Consider the following 27,434-nt stretch of genomic DNA (forward strand, 5'->3'; position numbering starts at 1 on the left):
ACACATGCTTGTGTTATCATTAAACACATTTAACTTGTTTACAAAAATGTCTCTTTCATAAATAAATAAATATAAATGATATATATAAATGAGGTAGATCCCCTCGAGTTGGTCAATTGAAAAGTAGCTCGCCTGCAGAAAAAGTGTGGGCACTCTGGTGTAGAGTATATTATATATACAGATATAATATGTCTATAACATATATACAATATATACTTAATATGTGTACAGTTTATTATATATACAGATATAATATGTCTATTACAGGGGTCGGGAACCTTTTTGGCTGATAGAGCCATGAAAGCCAATTATTTTAAAATGTATTTCCGTGAGAGCCGTATAATATTTTTAACACTGAATACAACTGTCAGGTTCAAAATCTGATGTCATCTATTAAACAGACTAGAAGCAAGGAATTATATACAATATATACCAATTGCTATGTACACTATCACAGTATATATTATATAATTCTGGGAAATCCCTTATCTTTCTATTGTGTTGCTAGTGTTTTAGTGAGTTTAATAGTACCTGATAGTCGGAAGGGTGTGTCCACGGGTGTCTTGACGCGCAGTGTCTCAGCGAAGTCGACGGCAGCTTCATGGACGACACAAGCTCAGCTTTTCTCCGATAAGAAGCGACTTTTTACCCACAATTTTCTCACCGAAACCTGCTGGTTGACATTCCGTCTTGATTCATGTTCACTTGACCGCGCTCTGATTCATAGTAACGTTTCACCTCCAGGAATTTTAAACAAGGAATCACCATGTGTTTGTGTGGCTAAAGGCTACAGCTTCCCAACTCCATCTTTCTACTGTGACTTCTCCAATATTAATTGAACAAATTGCAAAAGATTCAGCAACATAGATGTCCAAAATACCGTCTAATTACGCCGTTTAAGCAGACGACATTTAGCTGTGTGTGTGCAGCGCTCATACTTCCTAAAAACCCGTGACGTCAAGCGTACACGTCATCATTACACGACGTTTCGAAGACGAAACTCCCGGGAAATTTAAAATTGTCATTTAGTAAACTAAAAAGGCCGTATTGGCATGTGTTGCAATGTTAATATTTCATCATTGATATATAAACTATCAGACTGCGTGGTCGGTAGTAGTGGGTTTCAGTAGGTACGTAGGTCTTTATTGTCATTGCAACAAGTACAACAGAACTTTGTTTTCAGTACAAACCTGTTCAAGATTAGACAAACAAACAGTGTACGGGGTTACAGAACAAGAACGCTGATGGGTCGCCATAAGGCGCCCCGTAAAAGATGGGGAAAAAGGTCAACGCTGGGGAAGGATGAGTAAAAAAAAAATACAATCCAGACTGTGCTCCTAAGGGGGCCCAGTTCGGAGTGAGAAAAAACCTCCATAGCAAAGCACATATACATATTACAACATACATCTCAAGATATCTAGCAACAGAGGGAAGGTAGTTCAAGGTCATGGTGGTAGGTCGCAGCTCTCGGGCGCTGACCATCCATTCATCACCCCTATGGGATTGCGTCAAGGGCGTTGGATTGGGGGACAGGAGGGTGTATGTGTGGCGTATATATTTGTGTGTGTGTGTGTGTATAAGCCCATAGTGTGTCTCTGTTCCGTGGCCTTGATGTATTTGTCGTCGCTAGTCCAAAGTTCACAACAACAGGTGTGTGTCCATGAGAGACAAAAAAAAAGGGAGTTTGTTGTGTCTTTGCTTGCAGTGATCTTCGGGAGAGTCTCGAAGCCAGGTAAACAATCCAAGTTAAAAAGATTTGTATGCCAGTGAAAATAAAATTAGCTTTTCACTCTAAAATTGTCTATAACGGTCCTCCAAAAACTGCGGGGTAGACAGTCCGATGTAATCCACAGTTCTTCCCGCATCCTCCAATCATTTGTGGCAGCTTTGGGGTACTTTGAAGACTGCCAGCAACTTCCAATTTGTCGACAAACCAGAGCAACGCTTACTCCAATCAGCAGATGTCCTGTTGTCAAAATTCCGAATAGGTGGATATCTTCACATCGTCGACAGAAAAGGGTCGCCAGGCATGCGGCACTCCTTCTTCTCCCAAGAATCCGTCGCGTGTCCAGCAACAACCGCTTCGTCACGACTGATTGATTGATTGATTGATACTTTTATTAGTAGATTGCACAGTTCAGTACATATTCCGTACAATTGACCACTAAATGGTAACACCCCAATAAGTTTTTCAACTTGTTTAAGTCGGGGTCCACGTTAATCAATGCATGGTACAAATATATACTATCAACATAATACAGTCATCACACAAGTTAATCATCATAGTATGTACATTGAATTATTTACATTATTTACAATCCGGGGGGTGGGATGAGGAGCTTTGGTTGATATCAGAACTTCAGTCATCAACAATTGCATCAACAGAGAAATGTGGACATTGAAACAGTGTAGGTCTTATTTAGTAGGATATGTACAGCCAGCAGAGAACATAGTGAGTTCACATAGCATAAGAACAAGTATATACATTAGAAGTACATTTGAGTTGTTTATAATCCGGGGAGATGGGATGTGAATGGAGGAGGGTATTAGTAAAGTGTTGAAGTTGCCTGGAGGTGTTGTTTTAGAGCGCTTTTGAAGGAATATAGAGATGCACTTACTTGTATACCTGTTGGGAGTGCATTCCACATTGATGTGGCATAGAAAGAGAATGAGTTAAGACCTTTGTTAGATCAAAATCTGGGTTTAACGTGGTTTGTGGAGCTCCCCCTGGTGTTGTGGTTATGGCGGTCATTTACGTTAAGGAAGTAGTTTGACATGTACTTCGGTGTCAAGGAGGTGTAGCGGATTTTATAGACTAGGCTCAGTGCAAGTTGTTTCATTGTGCAGGTTCCCCCCAAACCCAAGATCTTGTTAATTTTGTTGGGGCCAGTTAAATAGTTCCAATGTTTAGATTTGGAGAGCAGTGCAAAAAGAGGCAACAAGATTAAGACAAGACAAAACAAAGAAGCAAGCAGGAGAGATAAGGGAGAGGAAAGGGGAGCGTCCACCCTTGGTGAGTGCCAGAAAGAAATAGGCCTTTAAAAAATGACCTGCGGGCAGAGGTGGGTAGTAACGCGCTACATTTCAATCAATCAATCAATGTTTACTTATATAGCCCTAAATCACTAGTGTCTCAAAGGGCTGCACAAACCACCACGACATCCTCGGTAGGCCCACATAAGGGCAAGGAAAACTCACACCCAGTGGGACATCGGTGACAATAATGACCTAGTGGGACGTCGGTGACAATAATGACTATGAGAACCTTAGAGAGGAGGAAAGCAATGGATGTCGAGCGGGTCTAACATGATACTGTGAAAGTTCAATCCACAATGGATCCAACACAGTCGCAAGAGTCCAGTCCAAAGCGGGTCCAACTCAGCAGAGAGAGTCCCGTTCACAGCGGAGCCACCAGGAAACCATCCCAAGCGGAGGCGGATCAGCAGCGCAGAGATGTCCCCAGCCGATACACAGGCAAGCAGTACATGGCCACCGGATCGGACCGGACCCCCTCCACAGGGGAGAGTGGGACATAGAAGAAAAAGAAAAGAAACAGCAGATCAACTGGTCTAAAAAGGGAGTCTATTTAAAGGCTACAGTATACAAATGAGTTTTAAGGTGAGACTTAAATGCTTCTACTGAGGTGGTATCTCGAACTGTTACCGGGAGGGCATTCCAGAGTACTGGAGCCCGAACGGAAAACGCTCTATAGCCCGCAGACTTTTTTTGGGCTTTGGGAATCACTAACAAGCCGGAGTCCTTTGAACGCAGATTTCTTGCCGGGACATATGGTACAATACAATCGGCAAGATAGGATGGAGCTAGACCGTGTAGTATTTTATAGGTAAGTAGTAAAACCTTAAAGTCACAGGAAGCCAGTGCAGGTGAGCCAGTACAGGCGTAATGTGATCAAACTTTCTTGTTCTTGTCAAAAGTCTAGCAGCCGCATTTTGTACCAACTGTAATCTTTTAATGCTAGACATGGGGAGACCCGAAAATAATACGTTACAGTAGTCGAGGCGAGACGTAACAAACGCATGGATAATGATCTCAGCGTCTTTAGTGGACAGAATGGAGCGAATTTTAGCGATATTACGGAGATGAAAGAAGGCCGTTTTAGTAACGCTTTTAATGTGTGCCTCAAAGGAGAGAGTTGGGTCGAAGATAATACCCAGATTCTTTACCGTGTCGCCTTGTTTAATTGTTTGGTTGTCAAATGTTAGAGTTGTATTATTAAATAGAGTTCGGTGTCTAGCAGGACCGATAATCAGCATTTCCGTTTTTTTGGCGTTGAGTTGCAAAAAGTTAGCGGACATCCATTGTTTAATTTCATTAAGACACGCCTCCAGCTGACTACAATCCGGCGTGTTGGTCAGCTTTAGGGGCATGTAGAGTTGGGTGTCATCAGCATAACAGTGAAAGCTAACACCGTATTTGCGTATGATGTCACCTAGCGGCAGCATGTAGATGCTGAAGAGTGCAGGGCCAAGGACCGAACCCTGGGGAACTCCACACGTTACCTTAACGTAGTCCGAGGTCACATTGTTATGGGAGACACACTGCATCCTATCAGTAAGATAAGAGTTAAACCAAGACAGGGCTAAGTCTGACATACCGATTCGTGTTTTGATACGTTCTAATAAAATATTATGATCGACGGTATCGAAAGCAGCGCTAAGATCGAGGAGCAGCAACATAGATGACGCATCAGAATCCATCGTTAGCAATAGATCATTAGTCATTTTTGCGAGGGCTGTCTCCGTCGAGTGATTTGCCCTGAAACCGGATTGAAAGGTTTCACATAGATTGTTAGACACTAAGTGTTCATTTAACTGCTCCGCAACAATTTTTTCGAGGATTTTTGAAATAAAGGGAAGGTGAGACACCGGTCGGTAGTTTACATTTACTCCGTTACATCTACTTGAGTAACCTTTGGGATAAATTGTACTTCTAAGAGTAGTTTTTATGCAACATACTTTTACTTTTACTTGAGTATATTTATAGAGAAGAAACGCTACTTTTACTCCGCTCCATTTATCTACAATCAGCTCGTAATCGCTACTTTTTTTTATCGATCTGTTAATGCACGTTTTGTTTGTTTTGTTTTTGTTAGACATGCATTCAAAGTAGGAACTACGCATGCCTGCGTTTCACCAATCACATGCAGTCACTGGTGACGTTGGACCAATCAAACAAAACCAGGCGGTCACGTGACCGTCACACGTCGAATCCGACCTCAAAAAGTTTAAAAACTTATTGGGGTGTTACCATTTAGTGGTCGATTGTACGGAATATGTACTGTACTGTGCAATCTACTAATAAAAGTTTCAATCAATCAATCAAAAGTGTAAAAGAAAAAAGACACTTTTTACTTCAACCGTACTTCCCGTCAAAAGCCTAAAGACTGATCGCACAGTTCCTGTCTTCACAATAAAAGCGCCGCTCCATCACGCCTGCGCTAACAAAATAAGAGTCTCCGAAAGCCAGCGCAAACAAGCGAGCAAGTTACGGAGTTTGCCGCCAATGTATTTCTTGTAAAGTGTATAAAAACGAATATGGAAGCTGGACAAATAAGATGCCAAAAACCAACGACTTTCATGTGGTATTAGACAGAAAAGAGGAACTTTTTTTCTCCTCCATTTGAAAATGTGGACATCAATGCAAGTCATCAGAATCAGGTAATACACCAACTTATATTCTTGTCTTCATGAAATATAGAAATCTATATGTTAAACATGCATGTATATTCATTAAAACACCTTTAACATGTCAACAAAAACGGCAAAATAAATAACTAAATTATATACATATATATATATATACACACACAAATATATATATATATATATATATATATATATATATATATATATATATATATATATATATATATATATATATATATAATATGTGTGTATATATATATAATATGTGTGTATATGTATATATGAGGTAGATCACCTCGACTTGGTCATTTATTAAGTAAATGATTAACGTTGAAAAACTTATTCGGGTGTTACCATTTAGTGGTCAATTGTAGGGAATATGTACTGTACTGTGCAATCTACTAATACAAGTTTCAATCAATCAATCAATCAATCAATCAATCAATCAATGCCTACTGAGCCTATGGTGCTGTTAAGTTATTGTGGCTCAATTTGCCTTATTTTATTTTTATTGTTTTATTATTTAATATATATTATTGTTTTAGTTGCTTAAGAGATATTCCTGGCTATGAATTTGCCCATTGCTATTTTTACGTTTTTGTGCATTATTTGTTGCCGTAATCATTAAACAAACAGGTTACTCATCAGTTACTCAGTACTTGAGTAGTTTTTTCACAACATACTTTTTACTTTTACTCAAGTAAATATTTGGATGACTACTCCTTACTTTTACTTGAGTAATACATCTCTAAAGTAACAGTACTCTTACTTGAGTACCATTTCTGGCTACTCTACCCACCTCTGCCTGCGGGCCGCAAATGGCCCCCGGGCCGCACTTAGGACACCCCTGAGTTAAACTATGCAAGGTCTGTGGTGACGTTATGTTTTATCACGTGGTATTGAGCTAGTTTAAATGGGGTATTTACGTTACTGTTCCGCAAAATATGATCGTGTTTACGTTTCTGGTTCGATAATTTGTCATTTTCCACCTGGCAACGCAACGAACTATAGTCCCGTGTCATGTTACACATTCCAGGTGTCTCACCTTTGAGAGCAGCCACCCTTCAAACATACAGGAGGAGTCGGGACGGGAGTGGTTTGGTCGACTTTGGGTGCGTCCTTCCTCACTCACACATCCCCACCGCGGCGCAATGAAGGCTGCGACCATGGACGTGTAGCTTTCTAACAAGACGGAACCTCGGAGGAAGTAGAACTCCATTTTTTTTTAACCGCCAACAAACATGAGCAGCCGCGTAAGACCGGGCTATTATCGTCGGGAAATCAACAAAACATTATGGGAAGTCCCGCACAGGTACCGCGAGCTGAAGCAGGTGGGGACGGGAGCTTACGGCACCGTGTGGTGAGTAAAATGTGAACAAAAGTGACTAAAATCAATCTAAAAAAAGTCAATTTAAAGGCTTTTGTGTGGAGTGCCATGCTAACAAAGGGTCGTAAGGAGGGACAGATGGCGCTATACGCTCAGCCTGGCAACCCAATTGTGTCACGCTTTGTTAGCTTGTATATCTTCACACATTTATATATTTATATGAATATATATATTTTGTCACACATACACAATGTAAAATTGTTTTGTTCAATTCTATTGGCGTCTTCCTTTTAAAATTACACATTGATTCGAGCAGATTTGTTGTCAATCATTTGCCCAAGTGGGCGGGGCTTAATCTGAGAATAACAAACAAGTCTCACAAATTTAATATATCTTGTTTGTTTGCTGTATCCATCCATCCATTTTCTACCGCTTATTCCCTTTCGGGGTCACGGGGGGCGCTGGCGCCTATCTCAGCTACAATCGGGCGGAGGGCGGAGTACACCCTGGACAAGTCGCCACCTCATCACAGACAAACAACATTCAGACTCACATTCACCCATTAGGGCCAATTTAGTGTTGCCAATCAACCTATCCCCAGGTGCATGTCTTTGGCGGTGGGAGGAAGCCGGAGTACCCGGAGGGAACCCACGCATTCACGGGGAGAACATGCAAACTCCACACAGAAAGATCCCGAGCCTGGATTTGAACCCAGGACTGCAGGACCTTCATATTGTGATGCAGACGCACTAACCCCTCTGCCACCGTGAAGCCCTGTTTGCTGTATCTTACACCTCATTTCCGACACATGAATACACACATACATGTACCGGAAACGCAATGACGCCAAACGGATTGCAAATTTTTGTTCTCAATTTTACAAAACATTATACAAATGTCAATACTGTGAAAGTGATGCTGTTAAGTTTATGGATGCCTTACAAGCCCACTGAAACCCACTACTACCGACCACGCAGTCTGATAGTTTATATATCAATGATGAAATATTGACATTGCAACACATGCCAATACGGCCTTTTTAGTTTACTAAATTGCAATTTTAAATTTCCCGGGAGTTTTTTCTTGAAAACGTCGCGTAATGATGACGTGTACGCGTGACGATAGGAAATATGAGTGCTGCACACACACACAGCTAAAAGTCGTCTGCTTTAACATAATTACACAGCATTTTGGACATCTGTGTTGCTGAATCTTTTGCAATTTGTTCAATTAATATTGGAGAAGTCAAAGTAGAAAGATGGAGTTGGGAAGCTGTAGCCTTTAGCCACACAAACACACGGTGATTCCTTGTTTAAAATTCCTGGAGGTGAAACTTTACTATGGATCAGAGCGCGGTCACGCGAACATGGATCCCGACCGAATGTCAACCAGCAGGTTTCAGTGAGAAAATTGTGGTAAAAAGTCGCTTCTTACGGAGATCAGCTGAGCTTGTCACGTCCATAAAGCTGCCGTCGACTTCGCTGAGACATTGGCGTCAAGACACCCGTGGACGCACACCTCCGACTATCAGGTACTGTTAATCCAGGGGTGGCCATTACGTCGATCGCGATCGACTGGTCGATCTCGGAGGGTGTGTCAGTCGATCTCAAGCCAGGCATTAAAAAATATACATAAAAATTAACAATCATCAATCATACCAAGACTTCACTTTCGTCAGTTGTTTGACATTCTCGGCTTCCGAGGATCTTGTGAGATGACGCTGGCTGCTGCGAGCTCATATTTAAGAAAAAAATCACTAACAGGGCGGATGCAGAGAAACACATTTTATTTCTAGAGACTCCGTACCTACTGTCAAAACTCTAAAGACCGACTGCACAGTTCCTGTCTTCACCATAAAAGACCTGTTTCATCCTGCCTGTGCTAACAAAATAAGAGTCTCAGAAAGCTAGCGTGCACAAGCTAGCAAGCTACGGAGTTTGATGCCAATGTATTTCTCCCCCGCCCTCAGCGACCGCTTTCTCACTTGCTTGCCCACCCGCACACTCACTGACGTCACTCACCTGCAGCCAGACATTAAAGGGCCACACACATATGCTACTCTCATAACAAAGTGTTTAAAAATGAGTATGCAAGTTGGACAAATGAGATGCCAAATCCAACCACTTTCATGTGGTATTGGACAGAAAGGAGGACTTTTTTTTCTCCCTTCATTTGAAAATGCGGACGTTATCAGCACCACTGTCTAATTCCAATCAATGCAAGTCATCAGAATCAGGTAATACACCAACTTATATTCTTGTCTTCATGAAAGAAAGGAATCTATGTGTGTTAAACATGCTTGTATTATCATTAAACACCATTAACTTGTTAACAAAAATGTCTCTTTCATAAATAAATAAATATAAATTATAAATAGGAATGAGGTAGATCTCCTCGACTTGGTCAATTGAAAAGTAGCTCGCCTGCAGAAAAAGTGTGAGCGCCCCTGTGTTAATCTCACTAAAACACTAGCAACACAATAGAAAGATAAGGGATTTCCCAGAATTATCCTAGTAAATGTTTCTAAAAACTTCTGAATCCGTCCGAATAGCTCTTTTTGTTGGAGGCTCCCATTATAAACAGTGTGAATATGTGAGGAGCCATCAACATGTGACGTCATCGCCTGCGACTTCCGATAAAGGCAGGGCATTTCTGTTGGCACCAAAAGTTGCGAACTTTATTGTGGATGTTCTCTACTAAATCCTTTCAGCAAAAATATGGCAATATCGCGAAATGATCAAGTATGACACATAGAATGGACCTGCTCCCCGTTTAAATAAGAAAATTTCATTTCAGTAGGCCTTTAACTGAAACTAAATCAATCAGCACCGCTGACCAAGTATTCGGTGACCGTCCAATCCGTCTCAAGGAAGTAGTGGAATCAATTAAAGGCCGACTGAAATGAGATTTTCTTATTTAAGTGGGTCCATTCTATGTGTCATACTTGATCATTTCGCGATATTGCCATATTTTTGCTGAAAGGATTTAGGAGAGAACATCGACGATAAAGTTTGCAACTTTTGGTCGCTAATAAAAAAGCCTTGCCTGTACCGGTAGTAGAATCCGATGTGCGCGTAATGTCACCTGTGTGAGGTCTCCTCATATCCGCACATTGATTACAATCATGGACACCAGCAGCGCGAGCGATTCTGACCGAGAAAGCAACAATTTCCCCATTAATTGGAGCGTGGATGAGGATAGTGAGAGTGAAGGACTAGAAGAAAAAAAAAGAAAAGACGAGGGCTGTGGGAGCGATTCAGATGTTATTAGACACATTTATTAGGATAATTCTGGAAAATCCCTTATCTGATTATTGTGTTACTAGTGTTTTAGTGAGATTATAAAGTCATACCTGAAAGTCAGAGGGGTGTGGTGACCGCCAGTGTCTCTGAGTGAAGCCATGGAGGAGCCAAGAAAGTCGGAGCTGCCTCTTTGACAGCTGCAGGAAGAACGACACAAGCTCCGCTCATGTTTACGGTAAGAGCCAACTTATTACCACAATTTTCTCACCGAAACCTGCCGGTTGACATGTGGTAGAGGAACATGTTCGCTTGACCACTCTGATCCATATTAAAGCTTCACAACAAACAAAGAAACACCGTCTGTGTTTGTGTTGCTACAGCCGGCCGAAATCCACCGCTTTCCACCAAATGCATTCTTCTTTGTAGTCTCCATTATTAATTGCAAAAGATTCAGCAACACAGATGTCCAGAATACTGCGTAATTATGCAACTAAATCGGACGACTTTTAGCCGCGAGTTGTGCTGAGATAAAATGTCCGCTACAACCAATAACGTCACGAGCACGCGTCAACATATGCGTCATCATTCCGCAACGTTTTTAACGGGACACTTTGCTGGAAATTTAAAATTGCAATTTAGTAAACTAAAAAGGCCGTATTGGCATGTGTTGCAATGTTAATATTTCATCATTGATTTATAAACTATCAGACTGCGTGGTCGGTAGTAGTGGGTTTCAGTAGGCCTTTAATAGTTTAAAAATTAACAAATCTCCTGGAGTGGATGGTATTACATCGGAATTCTATAAAATATTTTCAGAAGAGCTAGCTTTCTTACTAGAAGTGTTTTGTGAAAGTATTGAAACAGGTGCCCTTCCTCCAACTTTAACTCAAGGCCTTATTACCCTTATACCCAAACCAAACAAAGATTTACTAATCATTGATAATTGGCGTCCAATTAGCCTTCTAAACAATGACTATAAAATTGTAGCTATTATTTTTGCTAAAAGTTTAAAAATGGTTCTGGATGACTTAATTGTTGAGACACAGTCAGGGTTTATGAGAGGGAGACACATATCTAATAATATCAGGCTTGTACTTGACATTCTGGATTACCCAGAGGTCATTAATGATGAAGTCTTCCTTCTTTTCCTGGACTTCTACAAAGCTTTTGACTCGATCGAACATGAATTTATCTTCAGGACACTTGAGAAATTTGGCGTTGGCAATTTTTTCCGTAAAACAATCAATACTTTGTACTGCATTAGTAATAGCTCAAATCTGGTACATCTCCAAGATTCGATTTAAAGAGTGGGATACGGCAAGGTTGTCCTATTTCTCCATATTTATTTTTGTTAGCCACCCAACTGTTATCGGTTCATATAAAAACTAGATCTCTGTATTAGACAGAGAGATAATTATCAGCCAACTGGCTGACGACACAACACTCTTTTTGAAAGACTCTTTTCAAATTCCCCTAGCCTTGGATGTGATTTATGTTTTTTCATTGGTTTCTGGTCTCCGTCTAAATGTGAATAAGTGTGAAATGAGGTCTATACGTCAAATTCCAGTTAAGGATAGTATTAATTACCTAGGAATACTTATCACTAAAAATGTAAGTTCTTGATCGGTCTTGAACTTTAATCCAAGTGTAGAAAAAACTAAGAAAAGATTTAACCAATGGCTATGGAGAGATTTATCCTTAAAAGGCAGAACCTTGCTTTCCAAAGCAGATGGAATCTCCCGGCTTACGTATACGGCTTTTTCTTTAGATGCGAACCAAAAAATATGTAAAACTATTGACAAAACACTGTTTGACTTTATTAGGAAAAAAAAATTCATTATATTAAGAAATCTGTTTATAATGAACAATTACAATCAGGGTGGTCTAAACTTTCTTGAGTTCACTACACTAAACAACACCTTTGAAATTAATCGAATAAGACACTACTTGAAAGACCCTACCTCAATTTGGAATTTCATTTCTCATCATGTATTTTCTAACCTCGGAGGCCCCTAAAATTTTTGCTATTGTGTAATTATAACATTGATAGAATTCCTGTTGCGCTCTCAAACTTCCACAAACAAGCCCATGGTCTCTTATATACAAGCACAAATTTTCACCAAGCAAATATTTCATTTGGAACAATAAAGACATATGTTACAAAAGGAAATCTATTTTCCTCAATAATTGGTTCAACAATAACATTATTTTAGTGAGTCATCTTTTCAACAAGGAAGGTCAACTTTTTATTACCGAGAATTTCTCAACCATTTTAAGATACCTGTGACTCCCAAACAATTTGCCATTGTATTTGATGCCATTCCAAAATGTGTCATTATGTTGTACAGGGCTTATACATCTCCTCTTTCTGCTGTAAAAATTGTGAATGATCCACTTGACACTCCTGTGGGGAAACTTTGCTCTGATCAGAAAAATAACAGAAAAATCCGCAGCTTATTTCAAAATGATTGTGTGTCTGTCTCCTATGTAATTGCCCTCTGGAATAATGTTGTAAATGACATCTGTTGGATCAAAACGTGGTACCTTCCTAACAGGTATTTACTTACCAACAAAGTCAAAGAGATATCTTTTAAAATCATTCGTTATTACCCCGTAAAGACTGTGATGGTTCGATACAAGAAGGACATTAATATTACCTGCACCTTTCGTAACATGCATCCAGAGTCTGTTATCCATTTGTTTTGGACTTGTGAAAACAGTCGATCACTATGGCAGGGCATCTGTCGCTTCATCCTGGACAATATTCATGACAAATTTGTGCTTTGTTTTAAAGATGTGATTTTTGGTTTTACACTGTATGAACAAAACTTTAAAAATAAATTCTACCTTTGCAACCTCATTATTCCATCCATCCATCCATCATCTTCCGCTTAGCCGAGGTCGGGTCGCAGGGGCAGCAGCCTAAGCAGGGAATCCCAGACTTCCCTATCTCCAGCCACTTCGTCTAGCTCTTCCCGGGGGATCCCGAGGCGTTCCCAGGCCAGCCGGGAGACATAGTCTTCCCAACGTGTCCTGGGTCTTCCCCGTGGCCTCCTACCAGCAGGAAGTGCCCTAAACACATCCCTAGGGAGGCGTTCGGGTGGCATCCTGACCAGATGCCCGAACCACCTCATCTGGCTCCTCTCGATGTGGAGGAGCAGCGGCTTTACTTTGAGTTCCTCCCGGATGGCAGAGCTTCTCACCCTATCTCTAAGGGAGAGCCCCGCCACCTGGCGGAGGAAACTCATTTTGGCCGCTTGTACCCGTGATCTTATCCTTTCGGTCATGACCCAAAGCTCATGACCATAGGTGAGGATGGGAACGTAGATCGACCGGTAAATTGAGAGCTTTGCCTTCCGGCTCAGCTCCTTCTTCACCACAACGGATCGATACAACGTCCGCATTACTGAAGACGCCGCACCGATCCGCCTGTCGATCTCACGATCCACTCTTCCCCCACTCGTGAACAAGACTCCTAGGTACTTGAACGCCTCCACTTGGGGCAGGGTCTCCCCCCCAACCCGGAGATGGCCTTCCACCCTTTTCCGGGCGAGAACCATGGACTCGGACTTGGAGGTGCTGATTCTCATTCCGGTCGCTTCACACTCGGCTGCGAACCGATCCAGTGAGAGCTGAAGATCCCGGCCAGATGAAGCCATCAGGACTACATCATCTGCAAAAAGCAGAGACCTAATCCCGTGGCCACCAAACCGGATCCCCTCAACGCCTTGGCTGCGCCTAGAAATTCTGTCCATAAAAGTTATGAACAGAATCGGTGACCAACCCTCACTGGAAACGTGTCCGACTTACTGCCAGCAATGCGGACCAAGCTCTGGCACTGATCATACAGGGAGTGGACCGCCACAATAAGACAGTCCGGTACCCCAGACTCTCTGAGCACTCCCCACAGGACTTCCCGAGGGACACGGTCAAATGCCTTCTCCAAGTCCACAAAGCACATGTAGACTGGTTGGGCAAACTCCCATGCACCCTCAAAAACCCTGCCTCATTATTCTATTGGCTAAATTTTATATTCATAAATGTAAGTTTCTCAATACCCGACCTGTCTTTTGTGCCTTTAATAAAGATTTTGAACTTTACATTAAAACACTCCCTACCTCTAACAACAAAAAAGCTGTGAAAACGATGATGCTGTGTCCCCAGGCTCGGGATCTTTCTGTGTGGAGTTTGCATGTCCTCCCCGTGAGTGCGTGGGTTCCCTCCAAGTACTCCGGCTTCCTCCCACTTCCAAAGACATGCACCTGGGGATAGGTTGATTGGCAACACTAAATTGGCCCTAGTGTGTGAATGTGAGTGTGAATGTTGTCTGTCTATCTGTGTTGGCCCTGCGATGAGGTGGCGACTTGTCCAGGGTGTACCCCGCCTTCTGCCCGATTGTAGCTGAGATAGGCGCCAGCGCCCCCCGCGACCCCAAAAGGGAATAAGCGGTAGGAAATGGATGGATGAATGGATGTTTTATTAGTCAACATTGCAACTTTTTCTAAATTACATTTAACCTTCAAGCTTTTTTATTTCAGTTTTGATGTTTTTGTTCATTTTAATAGTATTTTTATAATGTACTGAGGGCTTTTAAAACATTAGCTTTGGGCCGCAAATGGCCTCCAGGGCACACTTTTGAAACCTCTGCTATAGATAATAAAAAATTACAAAAACGATGCATATTTATCCGGGGGAGTCTTGACCCCAATTTCCTTGAACCAGCCAAACACAAATAAGCTGTTGACCTCCATGCGTTTCCAAGTTTCCATCTGTGTTGTCGTGTCGAACGGCGTCTGGAGCACAATAGTTCTATATGTCTGAAAACGCGATGGACTTATGATCCTTGATATCACTCGAACAATCTTTTTTGATGAAGTATAGGGATCTATTCCATTGCATAGTTAGAATTTTTGCTTGTATTTGCTTTTCACAGGAAGATTTAAGCCTCACTTGTACTTTGATAGTTCGCGCGCTGCTTGCTGTACAACAGCCATCTTGGCTTGGTTGACCACCACTGGTTTTCACTAGCGGGAAAAAGTCATGTGTCGAAATACAAGCAATAGGACACAATTACTAAACAAAGCAAAAATTACTCTATAAAATCCTGTGTTTTTCGCCCTCAAAGTTCTCCTGTGTCCAGGAATGATTCCCTGACTTTGTAAACATTATTGAAATGATGTTGCGTGGACGAAGTATGACAATGCTGACATATCAATTAATCATATATTACAACATTTGCTTCCTTTCCACTGCAACACAATTCCATGAACACTTCTTAGAGTTCACTTAGTGTTGTTTAAGGCTATCTTAGCTATTAACATGCCTGCTACGAGCTTACTCCCTGTGTGTAACATGTTTAGCCTCGTCCTCCAGTGATAATGAAACAAGATAAAGATAGTTAAGAAACAAAAAAATTCTGATTTTTAGCTGTAAAGGATGTGCTTATTATTAATTTAGGTTAGAGGCTCCACACTGTATGGAGATACCTAATTTGCTACCGGATTGTCAGCCGAAGACCAAAAATAAATAGTATCTGTCAGACTGTATCAGTGTTTGTGATCAGCATTAAAAGACATAAATCAGCAAAGGCGGATCACATACTTTTTTACTAAAATTGGCGAGTGCCCATCGGCATATCCCAAGTAGGTGTAAACCTTCTCTGGTATGGATTAGTGTTTGAAAATGTTTTGTTGGGTATTATAATATACTATATAATATAGCCTACTCCTGCTGTACTCAGGCAAAAGGCAGTGTGCACCCTGGACAAGTCAGTTATCAAGGATGTCCAAAAAAACATAAACTACCAATGTTTCTTATTCCATTATACACATTGATACTTCTTTAAAGTTGTTTTGTTTTTACAAATCAGTTGTTTCTTCAAAGAAGTAGAGCTGTCATGCATTTTCTCCTCGCAGCTCAGCTGTGGACTTCAGAACCAGAAACAAAGTGGCCATCAAGAAACTATATCGACCTTTCCAGTCGGATCTGTTTGCCAAACGAGCCTACCGGGAACTCAGGCTCCTCAAACATATGAAACATGAAAATGTAAGATGGACAATTCCCTTGTCTATTGTCTTCTTTTTAAAATATAACACGCTTATACTTAATGATGCTGTATGTGTTTCTCTGTTGCAGGTGATTGGTTTATTAGATGTGTTTACTGCAGACCTCTCTTTGGACAGGTTTAACGATTTGTAGGTGTAAATAATGCTGCCTGTGTGTATGGTAAGTTGCTGGTCAGTTCACACTCAAAATGTACCCTCTACCCTCAAGTTATCTGGTGATGCCATACATGGGAACAGACCTGGGCAAGCTGATGAAGCTGCAGAGGCTGTCTGAAGAAAAAATCCAGTATTTAGTCTATCAGATTCTCAAAGGGCTAAAGGTGAAAAACTCTCATTGAACCTATTGTTGTATACCTGTAATTGTTCTTCGTCATATCTTCTTTTATCTTATTTTATTACAGTATATTCATTCTGCTGGCATCATTCACAGGGTAAGTTGCATCTAGTTGTCCTGAATGTTATCTAATCCACACATGTCGTATCCCAACAGCCATTTCTTAACTCTGATTCAACTTGTTTGCTTCAGTGCCTTACTTAAATTCACGCGCATGTGAACTTTTGCAGGACCTCAAACCAGGAAACCTAGCCATTAACCAAGACTGTGAGCTCAAGGTACAGTCAGACACACTTCCTGTCTCATAACCCAAACACAAGCAATGTTGTAGTGTAACTCAAAACAAAAAACAACATGTTAAAGGCCTACTGAAATGGGATTTTCTTATTCAAACGGGGATAGCAGGTCCATTCTATGTGTCATACTTGATCATTTCGCGATATTGCAATTTTTTTGCTGAAAGGATTTAGTAGAGAACGTCCACGATAAAATTCGCAACTTTTGGTCGCTAACAGAAAAGCCCTGCCTTTACCGGAAGTCGCAGACGATGACGTCACCCGTTGATGGCGCCTTTCATCTTCACATTGTTTTTAATAGGAGCCTCCAACAAAAACAGCTATTCGGACCGAGAAAACGACAATTTTTCCATTAATTTGAGCAAGGATGAAAGATTCGTGTTTAAGGATATTGATAGCGACGAACTAGGAAAAAAAAAAAAATCAAGTTTAAAAAAAAAAATGCGATTGCATTGGGACGGATTCAGATGTTTTTAAGACACATTTACTAGGATAATTCTGGGAAATCCCTTATCTTTCTATTGTGTTGCTAGTGTTTTAGTGAGTTTAAAAGTACCCAATAGGGTGTCTTGAGGCCAGTGTCTGATGGAAGTCGACGGCAGCTGTACAGACAGCACAAGCTCAGCTGATCTCCGGTAAGTGGCGACATTTTACCACAATTTTCTCACCGAAAACTGCTGGTTGACATTTGGTCGGGATCCATGTTCGCTTGACCGCTCTGATCCATAGTAAAGTTTCACCTCCGGGAATTTTAAACAAGGAATCACCTTGTGTTTGTGTGGCTAAAGGCTAAAGCTTCCCAAGTCCATCTTTCTACTTTGACAAATTGGAAAAGATTCAGCAACACAGATCTCCAAAATACTGTGTAATTATGCGGTTAAAGCAGACAACTTTTAGCTGTGTGTGTGTGCGCAGCGCTAATATTTCCTAACAGTCCGTGACATCACGCGTACACGTCAACAGGACACTTCGCGGGAAATTTGAAATTGCAATTTAGTAAACTAAAAAGGCCGTATTGGCATGTGTTGCAATGTTAGTATTTCATCATTGATTTATAAACTATCAGACTGCGTGGTCAATAGTAGTGGCTTTCAGTAGGCCTTTAAAACTACATTTACTTGTCAGTGACCTTTTGCCATCATAGCCACAAAAATAAATATGGACCTCCACTTTGATAGTAATTCACAAAGCAGGCAGCCTTTCGGAACAATGTAAAATAAATTGGGTGTGATTATTTTTATTTGATGTATTTATTGTGTATAGAACAACAATACTATTGTTCATGTTCATGTTACTATTCAAGCCATTCATAAATGATAAATAAATGGGTTGTACTTGTATAGCGCTTTTCTACTTTCAAGGAACTTAATGCGCTTTGACACTACTTCCACATTCACCCATTCACACACTGATGGAGGGAGCTGCCATGCAAGGCACTACCCAGCACCCATCAGGAGCAAGGGTGAAGTGTCTTGCTCAGGACACAACAGATGTGACGAGGTTGGTACTAGGTGGGGATTGAACCAGGGACTATTGAAATCACTGGGGGTGTTCCGATGCACCTTTGTCTCTTCCGATAAGGATATTGGAGCCTAGAGTATTGGCTTATACCGATACAAAATCAGCACAAATCATCCATCCATCCATCCATCTTCCTCCGCTTATCCGAGGTCTGGTCTCGGGGGTAGCAGCTTAAGCTGCGTAGCCCAGACTTCCCTCTCCCCAGCCTCTTTGTCCATCTGGGGGAGACATAGTCTTCCCAGCGTGTCCTGAGTCTTCCCTGTGGCCTCCTACCGGTCGGACGTGCTTATAGCCTATCATGTTTACCTGTTGTAAATGACTCGACTAAAATAAAAGAAAATACCAACTATGTGTGCTTATTAAAGGGCATTTAGATGTTAACTGGCTGTCTAGCTCTGTACATCGGACTGATATCATTACCATTTTATATTAACAATCAAGCCAAACTATAAATAATTGCTGAAAAATGGGTAGGATGAAATAAACTTGGCTTCCTTGTACTTGCTTTCAGACATGTTAAAAGCATTTAATATACCTTATAGCAGGGGTGCCCATTACGTCGATCGAGATCTACCAGTCGACCGCGGGGGGTGTGTCAGTCGATCTCCAGCCAGGCTTTTAAAAAAAATAGACCTAAAAATGAGTGATCATCAATCTTCACCAAGACGTCACTTAAATGACATTCACGGTACCGGAGGGTCTTGTGAGATGACGCTGGCTGCTGCAAGATCATTATTATGAAAATATGACCGAGAGGAAGGCGAGAAACACTTTTTATTTCAACAGACTCTCGCGCCGTACCTTCCATCAAAACTCTAAAGGCCGACTGCACATTTCCTATCTTCACAATAAAAGCCCTGCTTCATGCTGCCTGTGCTAACTAAATACAGAGTCTCGGAAAACTGGCGTGCACAAGCGATCCCTCAGAAAGCTGGCGTGCACATCACTTGTGCGCGCCAGCTTTCCGAGACTCTTATTTTGTTAGCGCAGGCAGCATGAAGCAGGGCTTTTATTGTGAAGATAGAAAATGTGCAGTCGGCCTTTAGAGTTTTGACGGAAGGGACGGCGCGAAAGTCTGTTGAAATAAAAAGTGTTTCTCGCCTTCCTCTCTGTCATTTTTTCATAGTAATGAACTGGCAGCAGCCAGCGTCATCTCACAAGACCCTCGGGTGCCGTGAATGTCAATCAAGCAAGCTACGGAATTTGCCGCCAATGTTTTTCCTGTAAAGTGTATGGAAGCTGGATGAATTAGATGCCAAAAACCAACCACTTTCATGTGGTATTGTACAGAAAGGACAACTTTTTTTCTCCTCCATTTGAAAATGTGGGCGTTATCATCATTACTGTCTGATTCCAATCAATGCAAGTCATCAGAATCAGGTAATACACCAACTTATATTCTTGTCTTTGTGAAAGAAAGACATCTATATGTGTTACACATGCTTGTATTATCATTAAACACAATTAACTTGTTTACAAAAATGTCTCTTTCATAAATAAATAAATATAAATGATATATATAAATGAGGTAGATCCCCTCGAGTTGGTCAATTGAAAAGTAGCTCGCCTGCAGAAAAAGTGTGGGCACCCCTGCCTTATAGTGTGTTTGAAATAAATTAAACAATTACCAATATGACTGGGTGGACTTTTTGTCACTGACACAATGTATCCTGACGTCACGATGACCTTCTTGTGTTTTACTCTGTCCTGTCCTGTCCTGGCAGATATTGGACTTTGGTTTGGCCCGGCAGGCAGACAGTGAGATGACCGGGTACGTGGTGACTCGGTGGTACCGAGCACCAGAGGTCATCTTGAGCTGGATGCACTACACCCAAACCGGTAATAGATATCTTGTTGTCAAGAGAAACCCTGTTTTTGTCATACATATAAAGGTGCTAACTCAAGACTGCCAGATAGTTGACAAAAAAAAAAAATGAACAGGCGTGAACTTGTATGTAAGTGAAGAGAGTATTTGGCAAGTCATTTCTTGTCGGGACAGCTACTGTATGTTCTCAAATCATTTTCACCACTGAATTTACAGCATTTGTGGAAGTCGCCTATTTATCTCTGCGCTGTAGTAAGTCCATTAATCAAGTAACATTTACTTGTAAGACAAAAAACAGCGCACATCGTTGTTCTACTTTTTGGTGTATTTGCACATCAAATAATTTTATACATAATATGTATATTATATATTTTGTAACATTGCAACATATTTTTTATCTAACAAGCGTGGAATGTTTTAAATAGCATGGAATACAGTGTCGCCTATGTATAATAATTGAGTTGATAAAACCCAGGAACGGCAAACAATTAAAATATTATATATTTGAAATTTACTTAACATAATTTCCTTAGTATTGAGGATGAATTTAGCAACATTTTGTAAAAGGTTAAAACTTTTTTTTTTAGATTTACACAGTAATAGTTATAGTTTTCTTTTTTTATGTGTCTAATTTTGGTGTCTGATTAGATTGCGTGCAAATAATTTGTACCTTTTTGTTTTGTAGACATTATTATTTTCTATGGCTATTATGTGATCTTATACCTGCTATACAATACTTTCGGTGTGTTTATTTGGCAATTATGAATGTGTGTATTCCATTTTGCCTTAATGTTGTACATCTATCAAAGTACAGTGAATTTTTACTCTCCAGGAAGAATAGCAGCAGCTATTGGAAATCTTATTAAACAAACATACAGTCATAATCCAGTGTATAATACATAATACAATACCATTGGTCCTGCAAAAATAATGTAATACACACATTGGAAGTGTATGTTGCAATTAGTATTATAATAAACATTGGGTATTTTGCATCGAAAAATGTATAGTTCTGGAAAAAAATATAACTGTCTGGGTGAAAATGTTCCCTTGTAATATTTAGTATTGTCCTCTAGAGTGCGCTGTTACCTATCTATTGAATGAAGTGTGAACTTGCTGTCAACGTTGACGTCTTTTGTGCTTCTTCCTCAGTGGATATTTGGTCAGTAGGCTGCATCATGGCAGAGATGCTTCAAGGAAAACCACTTTTTAAAGGCAATGACCGTATCCTTTTATTATTTCACACACTTTGTCGTTCATTGTTCATCCTCAACATGTGCATTATTGTGTTACACAGGGTGATTTAAAACTATTGTTTTCATTCAGGCTGTAGTTTTGAAATATATCCATCATCTTTGACACCTTGACCTCTTCTTACTAGACCTTGATCAGCTGACTGAGATCATGAAAATTACAGGAACACCCTCTCAGGAATTTGTAGCAAAACTAGAATCGGATGATGTGAGTTAATTCATAGCATGATTAATGCCAGTTTTTTGCAGGAATTCTGTTACATTTAATGTTGAAGACTTTACTAAAATGGATAGTTATGTTCCTATGTGCATATCTATTCTGACTTTTCTTTGAATTTAAATATGTGGATTTTATTTTTAAGGCCAAAAGCTACATCAAAAGTCTTCAAAAAGTAGAAAAAAAAGACCTTCAGAAGGTCTTTTCTACTGCCAAACCACAAGGTGTGTACTTTTCAATCTGATCTTTTTCCCACCTTCTTTTACTTTATTTTATTGCACATGTTATATTCTGTCAGGTTTCTTTCCGCTACTATTTGCTAATTTTTTGTTTAATTGTTTCCAACCCCTTCTGTCCTCACTGCATAAACGGTCTAATCTTTTCTTCTGACTGTCCACAAATGTTGGCATTTAATAAACGCAGGAAGTAAACAAACTAATGACCAAATATAAACAGATGCCATTTGTCAGTAATCGACATGGAGAAGGGATTAGATTAAATTGGCTCTGCTTTGTCCTACTTCTTTTTGTACAAATTGAATTGTGCGTGTTTATGTAACCGTGTGATGTTCCTTAACGTGGAAAGCATCTCAATAACCATTACTATTCATTGATTTCCTTTCCCTTGTTTTCTTTTAGCTGTGTCTGTGCTGGAGCGCATGTTATTACTGGATCCGGAAAGCAGAGTGACGGCGGCAGACGCCCTCTTGCTGTCGTACTTTACCGAGTTTCGAGAACCTGAGGAGGAGACAGAGGCTCAGCTGTATGATCACTCCCAGGACAACACAGACTTGCCTTTGGAACAGTGGAAACGTAAGGACGCCAGTAGGGTTGTGCGACATAGACGATACGGATTTGATAATTTTGACCACCGATAGAGCGTTTAATTCTATTGTCATATTGTGATTATGCATGTTGATGACACATTCTAGTTGTGTCCTGCAAATTTGACAGTGACAAGCGAATTAGGGCGTGCTCAACCCAATGTGGCTAATGTCCGTCCCCAGTGAAGCTTCTAAATGAATAATCCTCACACCAATATTGGCAAATAAATTAAGTTTCTAACAAGTACCATTATCATTGGAATGCTACAGGACAAATAATAGCTTAAAATGCTACACTGCAAACCGTAGGAGGATACAAAAGGCATAGTTAACTGCTAAGCTAAAGGTTTTGAATGTAAACAGGTGGGTGGAGCAGTACAAATATTGACAGTAACGATACCAAGTATAGTATCAGTATATGATCGGTAATACAATGATTAGATTTTTTTTTTTTTCCTGTCACAAAATAATTTTTCTATCGTTTTTATTTACAACTTCAGGAAATAGTCAATAATAATTTTTGGTTTTGTTAGTTATTTTTCCCTGTTGAATTTTGTTTTTGTTTAATTAAAGGAAATATTTAAAGGCCTACTGAAATGAGATGTTCTTATTAAAACGGGGAAAGCAGGTCCATTCTATGTGTCATACTTGATAATTTCGCGATATTGCCATATTTTTGCAGAAAGGATTTAGTAGAGAACATCGATGATAAAGTTTGCAACTTTTGGTCGCTAATAAAAAAGCCTTGCCTGTACCGGAAGTAGCAGACGATGTGCGCGCGACGTCACGGGTTGTAGGGCTCCTCACATTGTTTACAATCATGGCCACCAGCAGCAAGAGCGATTCGAACCAAGAAAGCGACAATTTCCCCATTAATTGGAGCGAAGATGAAAGATTCGTGGATGAGGATATTGAGAGTGAAGGACTGGAAGAAAAAAAAAAAGACAAGGGCAGTGGGAGCGATTCAGATGTTATTAGACACAATTACTAGGATAATTCTGGAAAATCCCCTTATGTAATTATTGTGTTACTAGTGTTTTAGTGAGATTATAGAGTCATACCTGAAAGACGGAGGGGTGTTGTGACCGCCAGTGTCTCTGAGTGAAGCCATGGAGGAGCCAAAAAAGTCGCAGCTGCCTCTTTGACAGCTGCAGGAAGAACGACACAAGCTCCGCTTATGTCTCTGGTGAGAGCCGACTTATTACCACAATTTTCTCGCCAAAACCTGCCAATTGAAGTTGGTAGAGAACCATGTTCGCTTGACCGCTTTGTTCCATATTAAAGCTTCACAACAAACAAAGAAACACCGGCTGTGTTTGTGTTGCTACAGCCGGCCGAAATCCACCGCTTTCCACCAAATGCATTCTTCTTTGTAGTCTCCATTATTAATTGAACAAATTGCAAAAGATTCAGCAACACAGATGTCCAGAATACTTTGTAATTGCGCGATGAAAAGAGACGACTTTTAGCCGCAAGTGGTGCTGGCTAATATGTCCTCTCCAACTCGAGATGTCACGCGCACGCGTCATCATTCCGCGACGTTTTCAACAAGAAACTCCGCGGGGAATTTAAAATCGACGATAAAGTTGGCAACTTTTGGTCGCTAATAAAAAAGCCTTGCCTTTACCGGAAGTAGTAGACGATGACGTCACCGGTGTGAGGGCTCCTCATCCTCACATTGTTTATAATGTGAGCCTCTAACAGCAAGAGCTATTCGGACCGAGAAAACGACAATTTCCCCATTAATTTGAGCGCGGATGAAAGATTCGTGGCTGAGGATATGCATAGTGAAGGACTAGAAAAATACAAAAATAAAGTAAAAAAAAAAAATAAGGCGATTCCATTGGGAGCGATTCAGATGTTTTTAGACACATTTACTAGGATAATTCTGGGAAATCCCTTATCTTTCTTTTGTGTTGCTAGTGTTTTAGTGAGTTAAATAGTACCTGATAGTCGGAGGGGTGTGTCCACGGGTGTGTTGACGCCAGTGTCTGAGGGAAGTCACGGCAGCTGCATGGACGGCGCAAGCTCCGCTGATCCCCGGTAAGAGGCGACTTTTTACCACAATTTTCTCACTGAAACATGCCGGTTGACAAGTGGTCGGGATCCATGTTCGCTTGACCGCTTTGATCCATAATAAAGCTTCACCTCCGGGAATTTTATACAAGGAAACACCGTGTGTTTGTGTGGCTAAAGGCTAAAGCTTCCCACCTCCATCTTTCTACTTTGACTTCTCCATTATTAATTGAAGAAATTGCAAAAAGATTCAGCAACACAGATGTCCAGAATACTTTGTAATTGCGCAATGAAAAGAGACAACTTTTAGCCGCAAGTGGTGCTGGCTAATATGTCCTCTCCAACTCGAGATGTCACGCGCACCCGTCATCATTCCGCGACGTTTTCAACAAGAAACTCCTCGGGGAATTTAAAATTGTAATTTAGTAAACTAAAAAGGCCGTATTGGCATGTGTTGCAATGTTAATATTCCATCATTGATATATAAACTATCAGACTGTGTGGTCGGTAGTAGTGGCTTTCAGTAGGCCTTTAATTGAAATTGCTATCTTGTGTTTTTGTCAGATTACAGTTGTGATCAAAATGTAATAGTCTTAAAGAGCCTGAACATTTTTTAACTATGAACTTGGTATTACCAATATTGTCCCAGTAACTACCTGGCGTTAGCTCAATATCCAAATTTGTAGTATCAACCAAAACTAATGTAAAGTATCTAACAGAAGCATTAAGTGATTTTTACATTTCAACAGATGCATGTTACAAAATAAAGTAACCAGGTATTAACAATAAATTAACAAATAGATTATTAATAGTTTTGAGAAAATAATCAAACTGGAAATTATGCAATGTGTTGCCACATACGTTGTCAGCAAATTAGGAGGCTTTTCAACTTATTTTGAAACTGCTCTTATCATTTATCCGCCAAACAATATATGGTGATAAAAATCGTTATCGCAAGAGGCTGCAATATATATTGCGATATATATTTTATGCCACATCACACGTCTGTATAAGAATGCATGATCAGTACAAATGGGACAATACTACAAATATGAACCTTAGTTTTGTGTATTGAATTGTTCTCTATGTTGTTTTTAGGTCACACTTTCACAGAGATCTTAACCTTCAAACCTTTTGTGCCAGAATCCAAGGAAACTTCTTTGTAGGACAGAAAGTGTCCGCATCATAAGGTCAGGTCGGCAATGTGCCGTGTTTTTGACTTACCAGCAGCCTTGGTTTGCCTTATCAACACACATTGGGCCTGCACAGCTCTTTTCACTGCACAAAACTTGGTACCTCAATCACATGTAAATTCTAATATCACAATTTGGTTGACTGTTGTTCACTTAGTACAATCAAATGACCGTTTTTTTTTTTTTACAGTGGTACGCATGAAATGTGTCTTCAAAATAAGTACATTTGTTATGTGTCTGTGTAGAAAATTGTGCTCATATCAATTTTTGCTGGTCGTTTCTGTAGTAACGGATGTAAATGTGTCGTTGTAGATTCAAATGATAGGATTTATTTCCTGCTAAATATCTGCATTGGTTTTGTGGTACCGTCTTTCTTAACAGAATATTTTTGTGGGACATTAATCTGGAAACTTTTTATATGACTCGTTCCATCTTTCATAACATCGTCCAATATGTTTTCACTTCATTTTTTCATACAAATATTGTTTACACTCATTTTTTAAACTAGCCAGGTGTCTAGTTGCCAAACAAAACATTTTTAAAAATTTTTTTATCACGCACACTTAAGTTTTGGTTTTGTATTCTGAAATAATAACCATAGTTTGTAATGCTACAACAATACAAACTAAATAATAAGTACTAATGTGCTAAACAAGTCACAGTGGCATGTAAATTAGCATGAAAGAATGTGCGGTTTGTTAATAAAAGTAATACAAACAACACTTGTGTGTTCGGCTGTTTTGTTTTTGATGTCATTATTTGTCACGTTGTGATTTTATGACATGTTTATTTAACATGACCTTTAAAATGTTTTTTCTAAAAATAACATGGAATTTAAAATTCTCAAGTGATTCAGCCTGTTTTCTGAAAAAAATACACTTCTAAAGTTGCACAAAATGTCAAGTGTTAAGCGACAAACATGTTTTTTAAATTAAATATAACTTCATTAATCCCAGAGGAATGAAGGTTCCAATAGAAGCAACAACATATTCAGTGTACAAGACAATATAAAGTATGAATTTCGAAAAAAGAAGTGGGTTTTTTGTGACGCCACAACATTGGGTTCTAGACCAGTCATGAAGGGAAACTGTGACGACGACTATAGAACTTAGAGCTTTTCGCTGTGACGACGACTATAGAACTTAGAGCTTTTCGCTGTGACGACGACTATAGAACTTAGAGCTTTTCGCTGTGACGACGACTATAGAACTTAGAGCTTTTCGCTGTGACGACGACTATAGAACTTAGAGCTTTTCGCTGTGGAAAGAAGAGTCAACACACATTTCTGTACCAGCAGCTTAGTAAACGGTTAAACATATAATATTTAACAACAAATAAAAACAATGTGAAAAAGACTCCCCTCCCAAGAACAATCCCTTTATTATCCCTAATTTACTGTCCTTGTTGCTTTTAAATAATTGTAATTAACACTTTCACTTGGTTAACAGATTTTAAATAGTGCTGTTCCTTCCTCCGCTTCCTTCAATGTGCAACAATCCATCACATGACCTCAAACGGTGAGTCCATGATTTATTTTTATGTCTCATAGACATTGCTGAACTTATTTTTGACATGCGCATGCCCGTTAAGAATGTGGAGATGTTCAAATTTGCCTGCAGAGTTAATAAAGGTTATATAATGGCAACAGTTTGACCC

The 27,434-nt window shown here is 40.0% G+C and overlaps 1 protein-coding gene across 2 annotated transcripts; it reads left to right on the top strand.

The window, feature by feature from the left end:
- The first annotated feature begins 6,675 nt into the window (after window positions 1-6,675).
- mapk12a (mitogen-activated protein kinase 12a) lies at window positions 6,676-26,500 on the top strand. 2 transcript variants are annotated; one of them, XM_061917837.1, is made up of 12 exons: window positions 6,676-7,026; window positions 16,151-16,280; window positions 16,371-16,429; window positions 16,509-16,620; window positions 16,702-16,731; window positions 16,865-16,912; window positions 20,176-20,290; window positions 21,429-21,500; window positions 21,658-21,737; window positions 21,892-21,970; window positions 22,385-22,558; window positions 25,684-26,500. In XM_061917837.1, the coding sequence occupies exons 1-12, from the start codon at window positions 6,908-6,910 to the stop codon at window positions 25,749-25,751; spliced, it is 1,086 nt and encodes a 361-aa protein (XP_061773821.1). In that variant the 5' UTR covers window positions 6,676-6,907; the 3' UTR covers window positions 25,752-26,500. The 2 variants fall into 2 exon arrangements, with proteins under 2 accessions (XP_061773821.1, XP_061773822.1); XM_061917838.1 differs by lacking the exon at window positions 6,676-7,026 and adding an exon at window positions 10,337-10,470.
- Window positions 26,501-27,434: the final 934 nt, after the last annotated feature.

Source organism: Nerophis ophidion, linkage group LG12 (assembly GCF_033978795.1).
Source record: "Nerophis ophidion isolate RoL-2023_Sa linkage group LG12, RoL_Noph_v1.0, whole genome shotgun sequence".
Taxonomy (NCBI): domain Eukaryota; kingdom Metazoa; phylum Chordata; class Actinopteri; order Syngnathiformes; family Syngnathidae; genus Nerophis; species Nerophis ophidion.

Excerpts from the sequence above, each read along its gene's own strand:
- mapk12a (XM_061917837.1), top strand. The coding sequence starts at position 6,908 with ATGAGCAGCCGCGTAAGACCGGGCTATTATCGTCGGGAAATCAACAAA. Across the intron at positions 21,971-22,384 it reads TTCTACTGCCAAACCACAAG|CTGTGTCTGTGCTGGAGCGC; the intron begins GTGTGTACTTTT and ends GTTTTCTTTTAG. Across the intron at positions 22,559-25,683 it reads GCCTTTGGAACAGTGGAAAC|GTCACACTTTCACAGAGATC; the intron begins GTAAGGACGCCA and ends TGTTGTTTTTAG.